The following is a 22,079-nucleotide window of genomic DNA, read 5'->3' as shown; positions in this document are numbered from 1 at the left end:
CCAGCTCTACGTTTTTTGTCAGTCAAGCCCCTTGAAACCTTTCTTAGGTGGGTGACTCTGCAGTAGATAGCAGGACCATAGCCTCCACTGTCTGGCAACGTGCACCTTACCAGGTACAGCACGCCTGACCAGCTGGATATGCTAGTGAAGCTCAGAAAACGATGGGAATGTGGTTGCCACTCAGCAAGTTCACAATATTTGGCAGACGCAGCTGACTTACTCAGGAATAATTTTACATGTCTTTTTTTTTCTGCAATAGAAAATTCTAAAACAGATTGCATTATTTTTCATGCTTGCTGAAGTTCGTTGTTTTCTTCGTTGTGTAGGGTAGGACAGATGTTGGATTTCAGGGTCATCCTGTCCCTCCATTATTCTGCTCAGAGTGAAAGTTTACAGAGCAAATGGCTTTACTTTCTGTCATTCATACAGATAAGATGTCTAGTTTAAAATGCCCTTTCTTAGGTCTCTGGTATTGGATGATTGTTTAACTTTGGTGTTTTGTTTTTTTTTGGTTGTTGTTGGTGGTGGTTTTATTCTTATTGTTTGTCTAGTTTATTTACAAAATTTGAATACTCTGTTTTAAAGAACAGATTTTTCCAATTTCCTTTAAGGCCCACCCATCAAATTGTACAACTATGATTAATCCCCCTTCCCCTGTACATCCTCATCCCTCTGCTTCCATCCAGGTGTTTCATTTTGCTGATGGAATAATTCGGAGATTTTTTTTCCCTCAAGAACACTAGCTCTAGTGACTGTGGTGAGGAGTTGTGCTCTTCAAGAGAAAGATGGGCAGTCTCCTCTCATGTGATTTACTGTCTCTGAAAACCTGGATAAATTATGCATACTGCATTGAAACAGATGTGGGAGAGAATAATTTAAAAGCGATATAAGATAGGGTATTATGGTTATCACAAGAGTCCAGAATGAAGGTTGCATAGTGGCGTGTACTTGGGGTGGTGGGAGGGTGAGGGAGGATTATATACCAAAGAAGGAATTTTTCTTTTGCTTTTCAAAGAGGAGCGAACTGGGGGGATAGAAGGGGGATGGGGGATGGACGGGGAGAAAAGTGCAACAGTGAATGAATGGAAATCCAAAATGTCTGTAAATGTTTATTAAAATTAATAAAATAAATTTTTTTTTAAAAAGAAAACCCATGGGAGGGTCAACTATGAGTCAGTTCTGACTGATACATAACAACAGCAACTGTAAAAACAGTAATTCATGTGGGTTTTGTGTGATTTAGCTTCTCGTTGTTGTTGTTGTTTTGTGCAGTGGAGTTGCTTGCAGCTCATAGTGACCCGATAGCTCTGAACCCTGCTTTTGCCAACCTTTTTGTCTCTGACACACCTCCCCTAATTGCTCCAGTCACTGTATCAATTCATCTCATCAATGGTCTTCCTCTCTTGCACTGTCCCTCTACCCTACCACACCACACGCAGCATCACAGCTCGAAGGCATGAATTCTCCTTCTGTCACCCCTAGTCATTGTCCAGCTTCTAATGCATTGCAAGTAATTGTGAAGACTATGGCCTGGAGCAGGCACACCTTAAGACTCCAGACTGACATCGTTGCTCTTCAGTACTCTGGAGAGGTCTCTGACAGCATATTTTCCCCAATGCAATTCATCTTTTGATTTCCTGGCTGCTGGTACCAAGAGTGTTGATTGTGTATGTGGTTCAAATCCACCAGATGCTCTGCTGGAGAAGGAGGGACAATCTCCTCCTGTACCAGTCAGATCTGATTTGACGGTACACGCACCAAAAAAAAAAAAAAGAGTGTTGACTGTGGAGCCAAGCAAACTAAAGCTGTTAACAATCTCAGTATCTCTTCACCATCCATCCTGATGCTGCTAATTGGCTCAGTGATGAAAATCTTTGTTTTCTTTATGTAGAGCTTTAATCCATAGTTTGAGGGAAACCACTGCTTGAAAAGAAGCCATCTGATCTGCATGTGTCCATATAATACTATCATCGTAATTCCCCTGCTGTACACCTTAGTTAGAACTCACCAGAGTTCATTGCAAGCTTGCCTTCTTTCCTGAGTTGCTCTCACTTTTTGTTTGGCTCAAATGAGGTGGTGAAGGAGGAGAGCAAGACCTGAGTGGTCCTCTAGGATGTGCCTGCTGTTGAGCCTGGTGTGCTTGGTAACGAGGCCCAGTCAGAACGTTCACTTTGAACCCAGGCAGCCTGGCCATGTAATCAGATCCCAAACGAGGAGGTGGCGGCAGACACACACTGTTTTCTCTGACAGACATTCTGTCAATCTGTCCATCCACACATTCACACTTGCTGCTTCCAGTAAGAATCGGCTTCCTTTTGTCAGCAGGAGCTGTGGCCTCACTTAGCAGAGTGTGCTGTGCACAGGAGGCCAGATCGGGGTCCATCACTCACTCTTGGTTGGCAGGGAAATAAATAAGCATTTACCAGTGAGTCACTTTCAGCTGCAGGAGTGGACATCTTGAGAAAATGGACAGAATATGTTATGGCAAATTATAACTCCTAAGAATAAGTCGCCTATCATATCAATAACTGTTGAGGTGGGAGCCACAGGGATCCTCTGTAATTTGCTAAGACGTTTACCTTACTTTCCATGCCGTATTCAGAGAAGTTTACGGCTCACACTAATAATGCACCTGTGCACAGCATATGCTGTCACTTGTGGACTGTTTGTGGACTGTCTGACATACACACGCCATAGTTTGACATATTCACGTGTGTGTACATATGCACACACAGTATGTGTTTTATTGGCTATTGCCTATAAAGGTTAGAGTTTGTTACTTTGATTTTTCATTGAGAAATAAATACCTGTTTATTGTAGTTGGCATTTGACGTAGACTCTGTCACTCATTTGATGTGGTTTAGTTGAATGTAGGTGAATTCGGTGTTAGTATGTGCTCCAGGTGATCACATGCCTATAAGAGTTGCAAAATGTGACCATAAGAATTGATGAGGGTCCTCAGAGAGAGGGGCAGAGTTGGTGACTGTCCCTGCCTGCAGCGCGGGCCACAACCCTGGGAGTGACTGAAGAACCACCTGTCTGCTCCCTGTGTTCCAGAGGAGATTTTGTTTTGATCACCCTTCAGCACCAATTGCTGAAGTATGTTTATGTCCAGCTTTATCTAAATTCTTTTTATTTCGACACATAGTTACTTTGCTCAGTTAGTCTAATTTTAATTGGTATTGTCACTTGCGACTGTCAAATTGCCAGACTTTCCCAGTCAACTCGATTAGCAGACTATACCCTTAAAATTAGATCATCAATTTAAAAATATTGACTCTGGTTTTTCTGTCCGCTTGGCAGCTCTTCTCCACTTTATTAGTCCCTGATCAAAGCTATATAAGTACAAGTTGTTGTTATTAATTGCTGTTGAGTCGAATACAACTCATAGAGACCCTGTGAACAAAGGATGTGAACTATCATTGTTTCACTAAATAAGCTCAAGGAGAAGTTAAAATTCAACCAGTGAACCTGTTTACTTGATAGAAATGAAACGTGTCAGTATTTTCCCTTTTCCTTTTGCAGAGGGCTGAGCACTGTGCTTCCACCTCTGCTATTCCGAGGGCGCGTGTGTGTGTGTGTGTGTGTGTGTGTGTGTGTGTGTATGCTTTGTTGCATGCTCCTCTGGAAGAATAATGGGCACAGATCATCATCATATAAGTGTTTGTTCTGAGAAGTCTTGGAGTCTGCATGCGTTCGGCACCCGCCTCTGGATACTCTGAAGTGGCTTGGAGAATTGGGGGCAAGTGTCCCTTCTGACATTTCCCATCTTGTCTTGCTTCTTTGCCCTTGTGTTTCCATGGTATTGTCCTCTAGACACCAGGGTGCTTTGCCTCGCGTGCTGTACCTCTGTCTCTGTGCTCTAGTGTATTCTTCTGTCCTTCATCCTCTGCTTAGCTCGGTGTCGTCAGCACGGCTCTGGAATCAGGGCACCCTTCCTAACGGCCGGCACGTGGCAGCTCGTGGGGTTCTGCTGTCACCCCCATTGTAGGTGGAGGCTGGACAGTGGGGAGCCACCAGGATGGACAGATAGGGATGGGTCTGGAAACAGTGCAGAGCTCAGCCCCATGTTTGTGGTGGGTGTGGTGAGCCTGACAGTGACCGAGCACCTGCAGGAGTACAGTGTGGATGTGACAATGGGCCAAGGACACAGCCTCCTTCAGAAGCACTGAATCTGCCATCTCCTCTCCCACCAGGGAGGACATGGGGTGCACATCTGGACAGAGACCAAACTTGGGAACAGATCTGAACCGGTGGTGAGTTTGGAAGTCATCAGAAGATAGGTCACTCATGAAGTGAGGGTCAGTGGAGAGAGATGGGTCCAGCATCACAAAGTTGGGAGATATAGAGGGGCCAGGACAGATGGTTGAGGAGTGGCCTCTGCAGTGCTCTGGTGTTGGGAGCTAGTGCACCTCTGGCTAGCTGGACCCTCCCACCATTCTCAGTCTGGTCCTGCTGGAGGACTCTTCCTGGGCTGGCCTGGTGGGCAGCTGCTGAGGGCACAGCAGAGGCTAAGGCAGACCAGTCCTCCTTCCCACAGCCCTGTCCAGTGCTGCCTTTGGACTTGTGTGCACAGATCTGGGGCGCTGGGGGAGCAGTTGGCCCGGGCACCAGGGAAAGGCTGCAGTGAGATGACACACTTGCAACTGACCACCTCCTCCTGCAGACGTGCAGGCCGTTCCTTCTCCCTTCAGGGAGATCGCCTTGTCTTGGACTTTCATCTGGCTCATCAAAGGAAAGCCTCAAAGTCATCTTGTGGTTTTGTTTTCTTTTCCTCGTAAAGTTTAAACTTGCATGCCGTTCGCCTTTCATTCTTATTCTTTCTGAGGCAGTAATTGGAAGGTTTTTGTTGTTCTTAATTTCTTTCTGGTAATGTCAGCTAATGCTGAATTTTAGCTTCCCTAATGCTATATTTATATACTTATGTGAGTATATATTTTATCACTAACATAGTTCCAGTTGGTTTTGCTTATGCACTTAATATTGTTAGAAAGACTTTTTGTTTAATATTTTGAATGCTGGGAGCTATATAGTCAATGATAAGGCTAGTCCTGCCTTCTTTTTGAGGTGTTGAGGTTTTGCAACATGAGTATAAATGACTCTAGACCTAGTGCTTACAGGTAGGTGCCTGTCTGTGGTGTGGTACGTGCCCTCGCATTGGAACAGTCTTTCAGCTTAACCTCCAGCAGTTTTCAGAGGCTTAAAAAGCCCGGGAAGAGATTATCTCTCTTTCTCCCTAGGAGCCCTAGTGGCTTAGAACCACTCACCTTTGAATTGACCACACAACTTCTTACCAGTATATGTAGATGAAATCTGCAAATCAGTTTTGCAAAACCAAGAATCTGCTGTGTACATTGAGGATTTCTTAAGCAGTGCTGTCTGCTTTGTGTTGGAAAGAAGCTGAGTGAAATGAGCTGCCCTCTCTACACTTACGGGGTTTGAGGCCATGGATTCCTCAAATATGCACAGACTTGCTCGTTTTACTCACGGTCTTCATAGCCATTACACGACAGGACCATTTGTGAGCAAAGTCCCTTCTGGTGTCTCCTTAGTGACTCAGCCCTGTCAGGTAGATCCAACCACTTTCGGAACCCCTGAGCTTGTCCTATTTTTATGAATGTGAATCCAGTTTATTCCCTGCCCCCCCCCCAAATGTGTGATTTAGAAAGCAAGCAATAAATGCACAGCATGATGTTCTGATGCCTGTGTGTCGGAATATTGTGCTTTAAAGCAGGGATGGTCCTGCTGGCTCACCTGCGGCTCTGTGGACTTACTTTCTGAACCTACATCATGTCTAGTTAATGCTCCAGTGCTCGAGGCCTGTACTGTAACAGCTGCACTGAGGTCTGAAAAGGGGTCAGCTTTGTACTGAACTCCGAGATTACTGAGCAATACATCTCACCCCTTCCTGCTAATCTTACCTTGAGCTCAGATGGCTTCTTAGATCATCCTGACATACTGGAAGGCCGAGATGATGACAAAGGCCAAGACCGTGAAATAGCCACGTTTAGAATGCTGCCTCTTCTGCCCTGGGAAACCCCGTGTTGGAGTTCAGGCGATTCACATTTCCACCGGTAGGCTCTCCACATCAATACAAAAGGGCTAACTCCCTACAGCCATTAGCACATTCACTCGCACAGGTGATGTGTCACTCGGTGTGGTGTGTTCCTTGTTACAAGAATATGTTTCAGGAGAAAAAAAATTGCTTTGTGTATATATAATAAGGGCAAATTTGGACTTGTTTGGTAGAGATAAATATTATTTCACTTGAATCCACTGCATGTTTCCATTTTGCATGAATTCATGTTTTGGGCAAACTGATTGTCTTCTGTACCATAGGAGTTCCTGGGGAGTACAGAGGGTTAACCGGCTTGCCTGCCAGCCCGAAGGTTGGAGGGTCAAGTCCATCAGAACTCATCAGAAGGGCCTGGTTATCTGTTTCTGAGAAATCACCCCCTGAAAGCACGCCGGCACAGGTGGATGCCGACAGTGTCCTGCTCCTGCCCCTTCCCTAATGTCCAGAGGGCAAAACACAAAGCAGGAGAGCCAGATGCACGGGTGTCAGTAACAACATGAGCAAATTTCAGTCTCAGCAAACACTTCCTGTCTGCCATCCAACACTGCTTATGACAGCTTATTAAGGCTGTTTCAAAAGCTCTTTATGGGAGTGCCACTGACACCAGGTCAGAAGTCATCTCCTGAGTGTACTCTGTGAACCAGCTGACCGTCCTCTTCATTTACCATGCATACAACACCAGGGACCTAGCGGGGCAGGCACAGTATATGAGCAACAGTTTTAGAAATCACTAGAATACTAATGACCAGTACTGGGAGGCTCCAACAGCTTGTCCTGGGCCATGTGCTCATCAGCTGCCTGACATTTGGGCTGTACTAGTAAACATGCAATGTTGACCAAATGTTTTCTAAACTGGGCTAGATAACACTGTATTCCATAGTCCTCACTGTAACAGTCACAGTGCTGTAACAGTTACAATGCTGTAACAGTTCCTAAGCTGTGAGAATCAGAGTTTCCAAGTTGAATGATAAGGGGTTGCTTGAATTGGTACAGAAAATTTTGTCCCAGAGCAGTTGCCCATACCCAACTGTAGAGTTAATTCTGACAAATCTAAGCTACTGGGATGGAGCAGACAGCCCCATTCAGGTTTAAGACTGCAATCTTTATGCAGGACATCTAGGTGATCAGTGTCTAAGCTTTCAGGTTCTTAACAGAAAGACAGAGGGGGAACACCCTAGCTTGCGGCAGGGGAACAACGTAGCAGTCTGCCCCATGAAGATTGCTACTGTGTTCTGTCCCATCCAGCCACCTCCTAAAGACCCTGTGAACAACACATACAAACTGCCCTGTCCTGCCTTGTCCTCACAGCCCACCCCTCGGGAAAACTGCTCTGTCTTGGGGTTGCTTTGAGTCAGAATGGATTTGATGGCTGTGGGTTTTGTGGGTAATTTATGCAATGAGACTGCCACATCTTTCTCTCATGAGTTGCTGGTGGGTGCAGATTGCTGCCCTTTTGGTTAGCGGCTAGTGCCTGGATATTGCACCACCACCATTCCTGCATCACTATGCCAGGGTGGTTAGATTTTAATATACTGAAATTTAAAATGAATGCCAGTGTTTCACTTGCGTTGGTGGGTTTGTTTATTTGGGGTTTGGTTTGGGGGGAGCAGGTGCTGCGGTTCCTCATAACAGCTGCTCCAGGCTTATCTGTGTGTTACCCCCTTCATCCTTCTCTTTATAACTGATGGCAGCGTCACCTTAAATCCTACTGAAACTTTTCTAGTTACATGTGCTTGATCCAGTTGGAGTTCCCAGCTCTCTTAAATAGCATTAAAACATATCTATGGATGTGTTGCTTGAAGCCTAGCAGTCTTTACTACAGAGAATATACTGTTTTGAAAATTGCATTCTGCTTGGCAAAATTAAAAATTAATTCATCATAATCTCAGTTGAGAACGTTGTTGTAGTAGATTTTTTTTTTGGTTTGTTTTTTTAAACATGCAAATATTTGTAGCTATCTTGGCATGCCTCTATTTACTCACAGGCTCTTGTTCAGGATAAAGCACCTTGAGAAGCCTTGCTGGGTCGGTGGAGAGCTCTGCCTCCATGCTGGAGATCTGCCTGTGGTGGTGTGTGCTGCCTGGGTGATAGGCAGGTGTTCACTCTAGGACTTTCTAGGCTAAGATAGACTAGGAGACGAGTCTAGTAATCTCCTTACTAAAAGAAGCCAGTGAAAACTCTGGAATACATGAACCAATCCACAACTGATCCTCGTGCTGGCTTGGGACTGGTGTGTTCTGTGCTGTATGTGGGGACACTGATCCTGCAACTGCCTCAGGACTGGGTGTGCTCTGTGCTGTGTTGTGTGTGGGGACACTGATTGGAGATGGCTCGGGACTGGGTGTGTTCTGTGCCGCAGTGTATGGGCACAATTTAACATATGTCCTGTTCTCCAGAAATTGACCTCTGTGGCAAGTTAAAATCGTCTCAGCTTTCCAAGCCCTCCAGTTTTGCCGTACATTTGAAAGTCAGTGCTTTTTAAAAAGCAGGGCCGTCTGCGATGGGGACTGGGTCTCATATGCTGTCTGATTTCTTCGCCTTTCCTTCTGTTGGCGTCCAGAGGCTGTTCAGGGCTGAGCCGCCTTCTCATACTCTGTTGAGACTTCATGGGCTTGTTTGCCAACAGCAGCCAGTTTGATTGATTTATACCCTTATGTTGATCTGGAATTCCGCAGGCCACACCAGGGCACTGTTTTGTAAATAAAGCTTTATTAACACACAGCCACGTGAACTTAACCTCTGGCTGCTTTGGTGACAAAACAGTGGTTGCTGCAGAGACCTGATGGTTTATGAAGTGGAAATCTTGGCCTTTAGATCTTTTGTGCGAAGGGCTTGCTCCCTGAGCTGAGGTCCTGTTATCCAAGGAGTGCGGGATGTGGACGGATGTGGAGCGTGTGGTGGACGGTCTGGGTGAGGCCATAGGTCCTCGGCTGCCAGGGTCTTTGAGGCGATGCATTGTGATCCCTGAACATTTTCCTTTAGAATGTGGGGAGCTCTGATGGCCTAGTGGCAGGGAGCTGCAACTACAATCCCAGAGGCTCATGGTTTGAATCCTCTAGATGCTCTGCCGGGGAAGGAGGGACAATCTCCTCCTGTACCAGTCAGATCTGATTTGACCGTACACTCACACACACGCAAAAAAAATAATAAAATAAAATTAAAAAAAAGAAAGAATGTGTCGTTGTCTTGCTTCCTAGCAAAGCAAGGCAACCTGGGATCCTATCCAGCTGATAGCTGCCCCGAGGTTAGTCTACTAATCCTCCTCTGTTCCCTGAACCGAATGGAAGGGTCAGGAAAGAATTGCTGCATTTAGACCTGAGAGAGGTGAAGGGCCTAACAATGGCAGGCTCTGGCAGGAGCAAGGCTGAGTTTCTTTTCCAGCGAGTTAACAAGGCTCATTATCACCTGTTAGGGTGAGCGCACACTCAGAACTCCTGCCTATGGGAGCTGCTCCCTCCTGGCGCTGTGAATGCTCTCCAGGGAGATACTGCAGCCTTCTTCTGCTCAGCGGTGCACATGGATTTAGTAAATGGAACCTTTCTAATCTTGGGTCTCGGCTGCATCTAATCTAGCAGCCCAGCGAGGCTGTACTAATTGGCGCCATCTAGAGGACAGGGACTCCGGCGGGCGTGTTTGCATCTGGGTTAGAACGTTATTGAATCGCAGCTTTTCATGTGGACGTTGTGACCACACACATATGCCACCGCTTTACTGCAGCACACACGGGTTAGGGCACCTGCCGGTCTTCTCTGTTCACTGCCCCTTTTGAGGCTTCTCGAGCTCCCTGGCTGCCTTGTTGTCCTTGACCTTCTGGGCCTGGGTGCTCTGGCTCCAGGCTGGGCATCTCCTCAGTGGGGCTGCACCTCCCACGTGCGTGCATGTTACTTCCAGGCATGTTTGTAGCTCAGCAGAAGTGCACACGCTGACCCCACTGGGTGCAAATCGCTTCCGAGTGTCCAATGCCGTTTCATCTTGCAGGTAGTATTCCAGCTACGGACCTAATCCAGCAGGACAGAGGCGACCACTCCAGAGAAACAACCTCTGCATTGGAGGTGTTTGAGTAGCTAGATATTATTGTTGAAACAAGATCCTAAAAGTTGGAATTGCTCTTCTGGTCTCATAGTATACATGTTCAAGACCAGCAATACCTATCATTACATTTTTTTAATACGTGCTTAATTTTTCAATAAGAATTTTTCATTTACTGCATAGTTTGGGAAGATCATGACTGCACAGAATTTTTTTTTAAATATTCTGGTAAAATTTGGCTTGCCTTTCTCCAGCCTTCCATGGCAGTCTGGGGCTTGCTTGTTATGTGCTTTTCACACGTGTAAATCCGTACAGTTTGTGATTTGGTGGCACTGAGGAGTCACTTAACAAAGATAAGAAAGGTGATGTATTTGAGTGTCTAAATGAAGCATTCCTTTGTAATCAGTGAAATTTTTCAGAATAAGAGAAGCGTTATCAGAAGCTTCTTTTCCAGAGAAGCCTGGTCACAGTGCTAGGTGGCACTGGCCCCACCACATCCTCCGTCCCTCCTCCCAGAAGCACCCTGTCCGGAATGGACTGTTGCCCCCAGTCAACCCATCCATTGTTTGCACCTCAGCTTCATGGGGTTATAGTTGCCTTTTTTTAATTGTCATTGAACATTTTTGTAAATGTGATATAATTCTGTACCTCCCCTCCCCTGTGTTGGCATACATTAAAAAACAAAATGTACAGTGCTGCTGCGTCAGAGCTTATGTTGAGCAGGGGGGTAACATGAAAGGGGGAAGAACGTGAGCTCAAGAGCATCTCAAAGAAAGGTGGACGGGGCCAGGGGAGGGCGCCTGGAGATCGTCTGTCCGTGGGAATGACAGTGGGGAAGGTTTCTATGTGCCTTTTTGTTTTTGTAAAAGAAGAAAACCTGAAAAAACTGAAAGGCTGCGTTTTCTATCTAGTTTTTTACAAATAAAGATGGCTGTTATAAGGGGAGGAGGACGAAGTTCCCTTATGAAGTGGCCATGTGGCAATGATGGCACGAGTGTCCCTCTCTCCGGGGGCTGGGGAGGGGGGAGCAGCATGCAGAGGTTAGGGAAGGACCAAAGCAGCACCTCGGCTCCGGAATCTGGACCGTTTACTTTATACATCAATTCTTCTATTCTCAAATTATTCTGAAAGTTAGAAAAGAATATAAAATGTACTGGTGACATCTACTATTTTAATATGATAAATTGGTAAAGTACTTCATTTACATGTTTATTTAAATATCTGTTTTCATATGTAAGTGGACCCTCGTAGATTTTTAACTAAGCTGCTAATAAATGAAATGAATAGTCCACCTATTGAGTCATAGTAACACTTAAATAGATAATCTGTAAAAGATGAGTTTGAGCCGTTTTTTTGTGGGCACTGGCTCTAGTAATACAGAAGAATAAGGGAGGGGGCTGCTCAAAATACATCTTTTAGCCCTTCAGTTCCTTCAGGATAGATGCACTTACTCTAACAGAAAGTTTCTCTTAGATAGAAACTCTATTAAGATGATGCTATTAATCATATGCTTATAATTAAACTCCCTCCGAATTCTTTAGTTTAGATTTATATCTAAAGGTGTGTTGAAACCCAAGTGGGAATTGTTTGTTGTTGTTACACAGCTGACAATGGAGATATTTAGTGTTCTGTCTTCAAATGTGAGGTTTCGTCTTGGCTCCATTGTTCTAAATCATACCGTGAGAGCATGTCAGAGCAGCTGGTCCTTGGCCGTGTGCTGAACCCCTCATCCTGCACCCTCCACCCCCCACCAACTCCCCTACCTGGCTGTTCCCCAGATTTGAAGAGGTGGGATAATGGATCCAGAATGTGAGAGGCAGACTCAGGAAAACAGTGTTTCTGTGAATGAAGACACACTTCCTAATCCTATCAAGTAGATGAGAGAAGTTTGCCTGATTTGTTGTTGTACCTCAGCAGGAGCTCTGACAGGGCGCCTGCCCCGTCCTGCACCTTCGTCAGAGCTCAGCCAATGCCATGCCTGTTGTTAGTCACTGTCAGTTCCTCTCCTTGAGGGTCCTCCTCCTGTTTGCTCACCTGCTGCCTTGACCAGTATGACATCTTTTCCAAGAACTCGTTCCTCCTGACCTCACGCCCAAAGTCTGGGAGACCAAGTTTCGCCAGCCTTCCCTCCGCAAGGAGCACCATGGTTGCACTATTGTTTTTATTTCTTTTCTTGTGCCCCCTTCTAGAACCTTTAAGAGCCTCTGTGTCAGGTGGAAGCTCTCAAGCAGCCAGAGGCGAGGAAGGCCAGCAGCCCATGGAGTCTCTTGGTGCCTGGAATGTCCTGGATGTGTCCTGCATTAGGTGCCTTGTGCTCCTGGCCCCTTCCCTCCCAGCTCCAACGTCACATGCTGGCGTTTCTTTGGTCTCTCGTCCATTCTCAGCTTGGCAAACTGCTGGAGCTCTGGGCCTCCTCCCCAGCCCTCACGTGTCCTCTACACAAGGAGGGTTCCTGCTCGCCGCTGGTACTCAGTGCCCTTCTCCCCTGCAGCCTGGTTTTGCCGTTGTCTTGTGTTTAACATATAAAAAGATTTCAAAACAGGCACAGGGGACACCGATATTAGCATCTGAGTCCATGGGTCCTCGTCATTGGCACAGAGTGGGAGTGCAGTCCGCGGGAAGGAGAGAGGAGCATTGCAGGGGCGGGAGGGGGCGCGGCTGCCCTGGGAAGATCTGCAACGGTGCGCTGTGTGAAGTCAGTGGCTCTAAAGTCAGATGGGACAAAGGAGAGCCACTGATCACCCAGTCCATCCAAAACCAGGCTCTGCCCAATGGCAGACCCACTCCGTCCAGAAACACTTATGTATCACGGAGGCCCCATCCGTACACACGCACTGCTCTGCACTGGGCCACTCACTGCTCTGCACTGGGCCACGCACTGCTCCGCACTGGGCCACGCGCACTTTTGGCCTTTGGGATAGGAAGATGCTTCACTTCCAGTCGTCCTTCTTGGCATGTGCTTACATTCATCTGCTTTGTGTGATTGTCCACATCTTTGCATTGATCTTCAGAAAATCCTTGGGCTAAGAACAAGATCCATCCCTCTCTGTGTTTTAGTGGAATTGTTGCTGAGTTGAACCAGATGTGGACAGTGATTATAGGACAGGAAGGGTGTCTGGGTGGTGCAGTGGTTTAGTGCTACGTTGCTGACCAGCAGGTCCACCCTCCCTGTGTGAGAAGGTGCAGTGGTCAGCTCCCTTGGGTTACGGCCTCGGCAGTGCACTAGGGCAGCCCCAGCCACTCTGTCCAGCGGGGACACTTGTTCAGAATTGACTCGGCAGAATGGCTTGGGTTTATTTTGGGGAATTTTGTGCCAGAGAAGGAGGAGAGGCTTGAAGATTTTTCTGGGATTTAAAAGTTGCAAGTGTGGCAAATGAAGGTGTTCGTGGTGAAGAATTTTGTGGGAGTGCCCCCTTTTCAGAAGGATGACGAAATTACATAACAGTAAAGGACCCATGGGCGTTTCAGGTTCAGTAACCTTTAGAATTCCTGACTGAGGCGTTCCAGGCTGCCCTGGCTGCCCGCCCTTCCCAGTAAGGGAGGCCACCCTCACCCCTGGTGGGTTTTACGAAGTAGACCTCATCCTAACAGATTGTCAGTTCAGGAGGTGGGGGGGGGCGTAGGCCCTCAGTCCACTGTGGCAGCCCTGAGTGACTCGACAGAACCCTCATTCAGGTGGGCATGGTCAAGGAGGGTACCAGCCTCACAGTGTCTCCTGCCCCTGGTTTCATCTCCCTGACCCCAACTCTGCTCTCCCTGCACACGCTGGTGACCCTCCCTATTCTAAGAGCTCTAGTACATCCCCAGGATGCCTTCCCTCATCTGCTCTACTCTTACCCCACCTCAGTTCCTTTTTTTTTTGAAAGTGAATGTGGCATTCCCTTTGCCCCTGTGGAAATGGCTTTGGTGAATGGTGTGTGTCTTCCACCAACTACTGTGGGGTCTTGGTTTTCAGGTCTTTGTAAGCAGACACACAGCAACCCCGGCCACTAGCCCCATGCCTTCTGGGGGCCTTTTAACTGAACAGAACTGCAGTGCAGCTGAGCTGCTTTCTGTTCTGGAAACTTCTTCAAGGTGGACTTCTTGAAGGCGCCAACAGGAGGCAGAGTTCTCAAGTGGAGGACAAAGCCCCCTGGCTTGTTTCCTGAGAGCAAATATTTCCGAATATTTGAGAGTTCTGTCCCTGTGCTCGCAAGAAGCATCACCGATGGGGAGCTCACCGCCTTCATGAGGCCGGTACATTGATAGCCTTTCAGGATTTCTCAGAGCCCTGCTACCAGAACTCGTTCTTGCAGCAAATGTTAAACACATGCGTTTTTCTGAAATTCAAGGTGGCCTCAGTTCCCAGTTGCCTGGCTTTTGTCATCTCGGGACAGGCTCTAAGCTTCCGCCGAACATTTTTATTACGCATGAATAATAGAGTGTGCCTACTGAGGTTCTGTGGATGTAATTTTGTTAAATGTACATCATGGTAGATTTAAAAATGAGGGATTTATTTTGTCATTCATAAAGTTGTAATGCAGTCTGGAGAATCTATTTGTTCAGAGATAGCATCTACTTAACCTCCTTATTTATTTCTTGTAGGAGAAGGTTAGATCCACAATAAATACATGAGGAAATAAGTAGATAGAGGAATTTATCTTGGAAATAAGATCCCTGTCATGGTTTTGAAATGTTAAATGCATGAAGGCCCGTCAACGAGATATACGGAGATGATATTTTTTTACAGTGCATTGAGAAGTATTTAGCTAGATTTGTCATTCTCTAGGACCAGTAAGCAATGATCCAATAATAGAGGAATTGGCAAGTCAGCTTTCCGTACACGGGTGGAATAGAGGACCTGGGCCCACACGTTCTATAGATAAGTTAATTGGCCACTTTAATATTAATGAAGTCTTTTCAATATTTTTATGGCGTTTTATTTATAAATATTTAGCAATTGTTCCTTACGAATTTTACTTTATGACGTAGTTTTACATGTAGTAGAAGAGGAAGTTTTATAGAACGCCGTGTGAGAATCTGATTTCAAGGCCTGGTGTTCGATTCTGCTTCGATAGCCGCTGTGTGGCTCGCTCTGCCTGCTGAGTTGAGGATCCTGTCCTGTGCCCAGGCCTGACGCTGTTTTTGAGACAAGGGGGACAGCCTCGGAAGAACACGCCCTTTCTCCTTCTCCTGGGCCATGTCAGCTTGAGGACACCTGGGCTGTAACCCTTGGATTGCACATCACTGCTGAAGGTGTGGCCTGGTTGAGGGTGGTGACGTGAGCTCATGCCACGTTCTTTGGTTTGCATGACAGGGCCATGGCTTCAGAGTTTGAAATTTTCAATATCAAATTTTAAAGCTCAGCACTCATTTCTTTTATTAGTTCTGGGAATTGCTTAAAATGAGATTGTGTTAGAAATGGTGTCAGAGGGTGCACTTTTGCGATGACTTCATGATGACACAGGCTCTTGTTTGTGGTTCCTCTTCATGGTATGAGGAGGCCGCTGACTGCACCATGTGCCACCATGCTTCAGCATGGTCCTGATGTTTATTCTGTTATGTTCACTCGGGAATTAATGAGGTTCCACTGTTCCCAAAGACCCCTCCATAGACATGTACACTGAGCATCTTTATTCTGAAGTTTCCCTAGCTGTGTGTGACACAATAGCACAGAGGGCCCCCTGGGTGAAAGCCATGGTGGGGACCGCAGGGTCGGCCCCTGCCCTGGGCCTGGCCTCGGTCCAGAGCCATTGCTGTAGCCCTGGCCCACCTCTGTCCCCGCAGCCACGTGCTGGCAGCCAGCTGGCCTGTCTGAGTGCTTTAGTACAGATAGCTTTTCATTTAGCCTTTGCTCTGACAGCGCCAGCCCTGGATAAGTGGTGTAGGCCTGTACAGGTGAAATCTATTCTCACATTTGCCTCAGGGGTGACTGGACTGTAACAGAATTTTTCAAACCCGTTGGGCCCAACCGCAAAGCAGAGAATAAATGGCTGAAGTGCTAGGCCTCGACAGAAAAATCAATGCCTGGTTATACAGACATGACAGACCAGGCCTGCAATTCTCCCACAAAAGTCTGCGCTCCCCACGGCGGGGCCGCAGCAGGGCCTGCCTGCAGGCCGGAGCACCACACTCACCCTCTGCTCTGCTTCCTCCCCCACAGGAAGTTCACATGCCACCTGTGCGACAGGAGCTTCACCGAGAAGTGGGCGCTCAACAACCACATGAAGCTGCACACAGGCGAGAAGCCGTTCAAGTGCACCTGGCCCACCTGCCACTACTCCTTCCTCACTGCCTCCGCCATGAAGGACCACTACCGCACCCACACAGGTCGGCCCCACATTCTCCCTGCCTCACCCTGCACACGCACCCTTATTCCCACGCTAACGAGGCTGGCAGGCCCCCTGCACCGCCTCCGCCGTGAAGGACCACTGGCGCACCCACACAGGTCGGCCTCTTGTCCTGCCTGCCTCCCATCCTGCACACGCTCCCCTTAGTCCCACAGCGAGCGAGGCCAGGCGCACCATCCACAGAGCTGGTTGTGACTGGGAGCTTCCTTTTGATCCTGGAGCCTCGGAATTGCTGTCAGGTTACACTTCCATGTGTGGTGTTCCTTCACATGCTCAGGCCCTCATTTATGTTCAGCTTCAATTTGAGAAGCTCATCATGGAGAACTCGTCTGATGTTTTTGTTCCTGATATAAACTGATTTCTGTAATATTATAAAACACTATTGAATGTGGGTTAGGTACTAAATGAATCAAATGCTGCTTTTTTGGGGGGGATGAGGACTTTCCTGTCTAGGAGTTTTTGATATTTACTATGGAGATGCTGATATGAATTGTGTGACCAAATTTCTAAGAAAATGTTACAAGTTCAAATGTTCATACATTCTGCCTTAAAACCTTTAAGAAATATCCAGAAGATAAAGGAATTTTAGCAAGAAGAGAAAAGCCTGTCTATGAGAGTGCTGGCCTGGGGAAGCCTGCTTGTTGACCTCATCAACACAAATCTTTGACCCCAGTTCTGTTTATCGTGTTATTTGCTTGTGACTTCCTTCCTGTTGTCCCGGTGCCTGGGTTTTGAACCGATAGGCTTACAGACGGGTCCTCTTCTCGGTCCTGCCAGCGATCCCACTAGGAAACACAGTTGAGTATGTCTGTGGTCTTTCTTTTACAGCTCTCTGAAAGCATTTTTGTTTCGGGGTGGGGGGGAAGAATACATTTTAATTGCATTCCTGGATGGTCTTCTGACGGTCAGGCATTGCTGTTAGAAATCACGAGTGAGGACATCTCCTGCAGCACTTTGTGGGGCACCAGGCCCCTCAACTCCCTGACAGGGGTGTTGACGATTTAAGGTCTCCAGCCGCCCTGAGAGATCACATCTATCGAGCTGCAGATGAAAAGCCAGTACAGATGTAATTTATCGTCGGCGTTTCCTTCTGAAGAATAATTGTGGAGACTTGGCTAGATCAATAATATGGATTTTTGTTGTTAGGTCCTGTAGTCTGCACCATAATGAGAGAGGGGGACAGTGGCTGTTTCCTAATAGAAAATAAAGGATTGGTTTCCATGTCTTTGTACATTTGAATGCAAGATGGCCCACTTGAAACTAATTCATATTGTTAGGGAAAGGAGCTTCTCCCGTCACCCCTCCACTGTCATAGAACGACGCCACATTAAAGGCTCCACTGTGCTGACTGCAGTGCCATATCCAGCTTTTCCATCAAAGTTGGTTTTTTCCCCTTGAAAAATGCTTACCTATACTCTGGCTGTCCACCGCACAACCCTAACTCTCCTACCCCCTTGCCAAAAAAAAAGCAACTGAAATTGAATTTAGATTGAAAAACAAATCAAGCCACCAAGTCACATGTGACATACAGTGCAGTGGAGACCTGTCCCATCCCAAGTAAACTCATCCGTGTCCAGACGTTCAGGGCCCCGTGCATGGAATGAGATCACCTGGAAACGGAGCGGTTGATGGTTGTGTCTGTGGACGTTTTAAACATGCAGCTGTGTGTAAGCATGCAGTGTGGACACATAGAGAATATAAATCCCTGGCGAGTTTTTCTGTGGTTATTAATGTTCTTACTTTACAGGAAAGACATTAGGTCATAAGGAAGTTCATAACAGAGAAGGGAGGGGTGCTGTTCCTGAACATAGAAGAACTAGGAATCTCCTTTCCTCATTAGACACTTCACCAAGATGAGAGATGCTCCCTAGACTCATGTGCAGGCAGGTGCGCTGGCACCCACATATCCATGGCTCCCCCGAAGGGCTTATCCCACAAGTAACAACCTTCAAACCTAGTATTGAAGGGTTCCTTGGTGGGTAAGATGTTAAACAAATCAGGAATCGTCATAAGGAGGAATCCAAAGAATCAATAGTATAGAAAGAATTGGTCCCATCCAGTTATCTTAGGAGGTAGCATGCAATGAGGGACTGATAGAGTGAAAAGAAGAAATAGAAATTACAGAGTCAGCAAACTCCACTTATTCCCATTAAGTTAGAACTGACTAGTAATTGGCTCTCGGCAGATCCTTGGAGGCTGTAAAGGACATGGGAAGAGACTGTCCAACCTTTTTCTGCAGAGCATCAGGTGGATTGGAACCACCTGGGGTTAGGTTAGCGCTGCAGCCCCGTCCAGACCACGCCACCAGCGCTCCCACAGCTGCCACACACACCGGGCACATGAGCAAGAAGCAAAGGTCCAGGCATTGTCTGAGCCTCAGTCGAGCAGTTTAAACAGGTGGATGCAGTGCCAGAATTTTGCATTCATGCGGGCCAGGAAGTTTGGACATGAGCATTGTGACCTGCCATATGAAGACACCCGTATTTGTGCCCATTCCAAAGAAAGCTGACCCTACAGAATATGGAAATTATGGAACAGTATCATTAAAATCACATACAGGTAAAATCTTACTGAAAATCATTTTTAAATGTTGCAGCATTACACAGACATGGAACTTCCAGAAATGCAAAGCCTGGTTTATAAGAGGACATGCTGCGAGGAATATCCTTGCTGATCTCAAATAGACTCTACTGAAAGCAGGGAATACCAGCAAGACACGTACTTGTCTTGTATTGACTAGACAAAGTAATTTGACTGTATGGTCCATCACAAATAAGAAGTAACAATGCAAGGAATAAGAATTTCCTGACTGTGTTTGTGAGGAACCTGTACTTAGACCAAGAAGCTGTCATTTGAACTCTATTCTCAGATGGTAGGGCAAGATCAAGGTCTTGGGATTTTAGTATTTTACATGCTTACTGGACCCACGTGCAGAGCAAATAATTTGAGAAGATAGACTGTCTGAGGAAGAGCAGCAGGTCATGGGCTGGAAGAGGACCCTCGACCAGTGAGTACTATGAAAATGATGGCATTACTTTGCTTGTTGAATGGAGAGAAAACTGGAAGCACTTTCTAATTAAGCTCCAAGGCTCTAGCTTTCACTGTGGGTTATGCTGGAGCACAGAGAGACAAAAATGCTCACACCACCAACAGTATAACATCACGATACTTGAGAGAGGATTGAACTTTGAGGGGTTTCATTCTTCTTACACCCACAGTCCATGCCCGTGGAGGCAGACACACTGTATCACATTGGGCAAAGCTGTTGAAAAAAGACCTCTTGTCCCCTTGAGGACTGAGGAGTGCCACACCCAAGACATGGTATTTCCTCAGTCCCCTCATATGCTTGTAAAAGCTGGACTAAAGAAGACAGCAGATGTCTTTCAATAGATGTCTTTCTACCAGAAGAAATAACAAATTTGTCTCATAAGAATTCCAGCCATGCCCTTTCCACAAAGATGGCGCCGAAAGCGAAGAAGGAAGGAAGCCCCTGCCCCTCCCAAAACTGAAGCCAAAGCAAAGGCATTGAAGGCCAAGAAGGCAGTCCTGAAGGGCGTCCACAGCAAAAAAAAAAGAAGATCCGCACATCACCCAAGTTCCGGCGGCCTAAGACGCTGAGACTCCGACGGCAGCCCAAATACCCCCGGAAGAGCGCTCCCAGGAGAAACAAGCTTGACCACTATGCCATCATCAAATTTCCCCTGACCACTGAGTCAGCTATGAAGAAGATAGAAGATAACAACACACTTGTGTTCATTGTGGATGTCAAGGCCAATAAGCACCAAATTAAACAAGCTGTAAAGAAGCTCTATGACATTGATGTGGCTAAGGTCAATACTTTGATTAGGCCTGATGGAGAGAAGAAGGCCTATGTTCGACTTGCTCCTGATTATGATGCTTTGGATGTTGCCAACAAAATTGGGATCATCGAAACTGAGTCCAGCGCGCTAATTCTAAATGTAATAAATTTTTCTCACCATAAAAAAAAAAAAAAGAATTCCAGCCATAATTTAGCTCCTTATAAGAAAGAATAGTGAGACATACATCTCCACATACTTTGAACACATTTTCAGGGGGATTGTTCCCTAGCGAAAGGATACCATGCTTTGAGCAGTGGACAGGCTAGTTGGGTTGACACGGTGACTTGTAAAGAGAGCACAGACTCAGGACTGCAAAGGCGAGGGCAGTGTGCTGGTCTGCTGCTCACGGGGTGCTGTGAGCCGGAGCTTCCTTCAGGAGAGCGGAAGAACAGCCACATTGGGTAACGTTCTCATATTGGCCCGTAGTGTGCCTTACGAGACTAAAAGGAAAAGTAACCAATCTGCTTCTAGTGTAATTTGAGGATTGATACAGGTGGTTTGGAAGATTTGTATTGAAAGTTGACCGAATCACTAAATGAATGGTCATAATTGAACTTTGTTTTTCCTAGCCCATCCACTTTGTTTTTTCTGTGTTGAAGTTATGATACCACAGAATACTTATGGTCCCTAAAATGAAAGTTAAGAAGAATATTTTTAATTCTGCTATATGTTTGTTAAGTGATAATAAGCATTAGGGAACTGTATTTAACATTCATTGTTGAAAACTTGCATTAGTACATGTTCATTTAAATCAGGAAGGAAGCTTTCCCATACAGGGGAGGTTTTGTGATCACCCACATTAGCCAGCCTTTCTTGACTTACTAATTTTTTAATTTATTTCTTTTTTTACCTTAAGAGAGCAGTTACTTTTCTAAACCTCTTGAAAGTGAATTTCTGTTCTGAAACTCCAACCACAGCCGACAGCCTCCAGCAGAAGCGTCGGAAGACTTGTTGTGTGTCACGTCTAAATTAGTAAAGTAGATACACGTAGATAGAAATGATTTGTGTTATTTCTAGAAAAATGTTTTGTGACTTCGTTGACGCTCCACAGTTAGCCTTTTTACTTGGTTCTGCTTTCCTATGTGAGCCTTTTGGGATAAAGCTGCTGAGTTTGCCAGCATTTCCTGCCCGAATATACTGCAGTCCAAAGATATATTGCATTTATAAACTACAGGGCAAAATGTTAGCTTGGATAAAAATACTCCACCAAAGAATGCACATTTATACACTCTTAGAAAACCCTGCCCTGCCTCTCTAATTGTTGCATTGGTTTTCATTTAGGACCCATTGTTCATGATGCAGAATCCCTAGATTTCTTTTTTTTAATGCCATGAAAGTTTGAGAAACATAAAGTGCACTGAAATGTTATTGGTTCTGAGTAATGGGAATTTTATTGTTACTCAGGACCCTCTCTGTTCAAAGAGATGGTTTAGTTCATATTATTAAGTAGAAAGTTGTTTAAAAAGACCCTGACTGAACCCAAGGAAGCCCATCTACTATCCTTAAGTTGTTAGAAAATTCACTGTGTTTTATTTACGCAGAATCATATACACTGTACATTAACTATTCCAGGCAATCTTTACTCAGTTCAGAGAGGCCAGATGTATGGGAATTGTAAAAATCAAGATATGCATAAAAACTGTTCAAGTGCATAAAGCAGCCCCATCTGGAAGACATCTAACAGAAATGAAGTTGTACAAAACCATTCCATTGATAATAAAGCTAATTTTTATGGGTCTGACAAGTATGTAATTATGTTCACTGGTGCTTTTCAGATTTTATCAC

At 46.0% G+C, this 22,079-nt stretch overlaps 1 protein-coding gene across 1 annotated transcript in view; it reads left to right on the top strand.

Annotated features, from left to right (window-relative positions):
- Positions 1-22,079, top strand: part of ZNF407 (zinc finger protein 407) — a 368,528-nt gene that overhangs the window by 188,827 nt on the left and 157,622 nt on the right. Inside the window, exon 4 of the mRNA XM_006897250.1 lies at positions 16,248-16,414. Within this exon, the coding sequence (XP_006897312.1) occupies positions 16,248-16,414 (167 nt within the window). The remainder of the gene's footprint in view (positions 1-16,247; positions 16,415-22,079) is intronic.

Source organism: Elephantulus edwardii, unplaced genomic scaffold (genome assembly GCF_000299155.1).
Source record: "Elephantulus edwardii isolate Elephantulus edwardi_28Jun2011 unplaced genomic scaffold, EleEdw1.0 scaffold00207, whole genome shotgun sequence".
Lineage (NCBI taxonomy): Eukaryota > Metazoa > Chordata > Mammalia > Macroscelidea > Macroscelididae > Elephantulus > Elephantulus edwardii.
The sequence above is the reverse complement of the archived record's forward strand: the minus strand, read 5'-3'. Positions and strand labels throughout refer to the sequence as shown.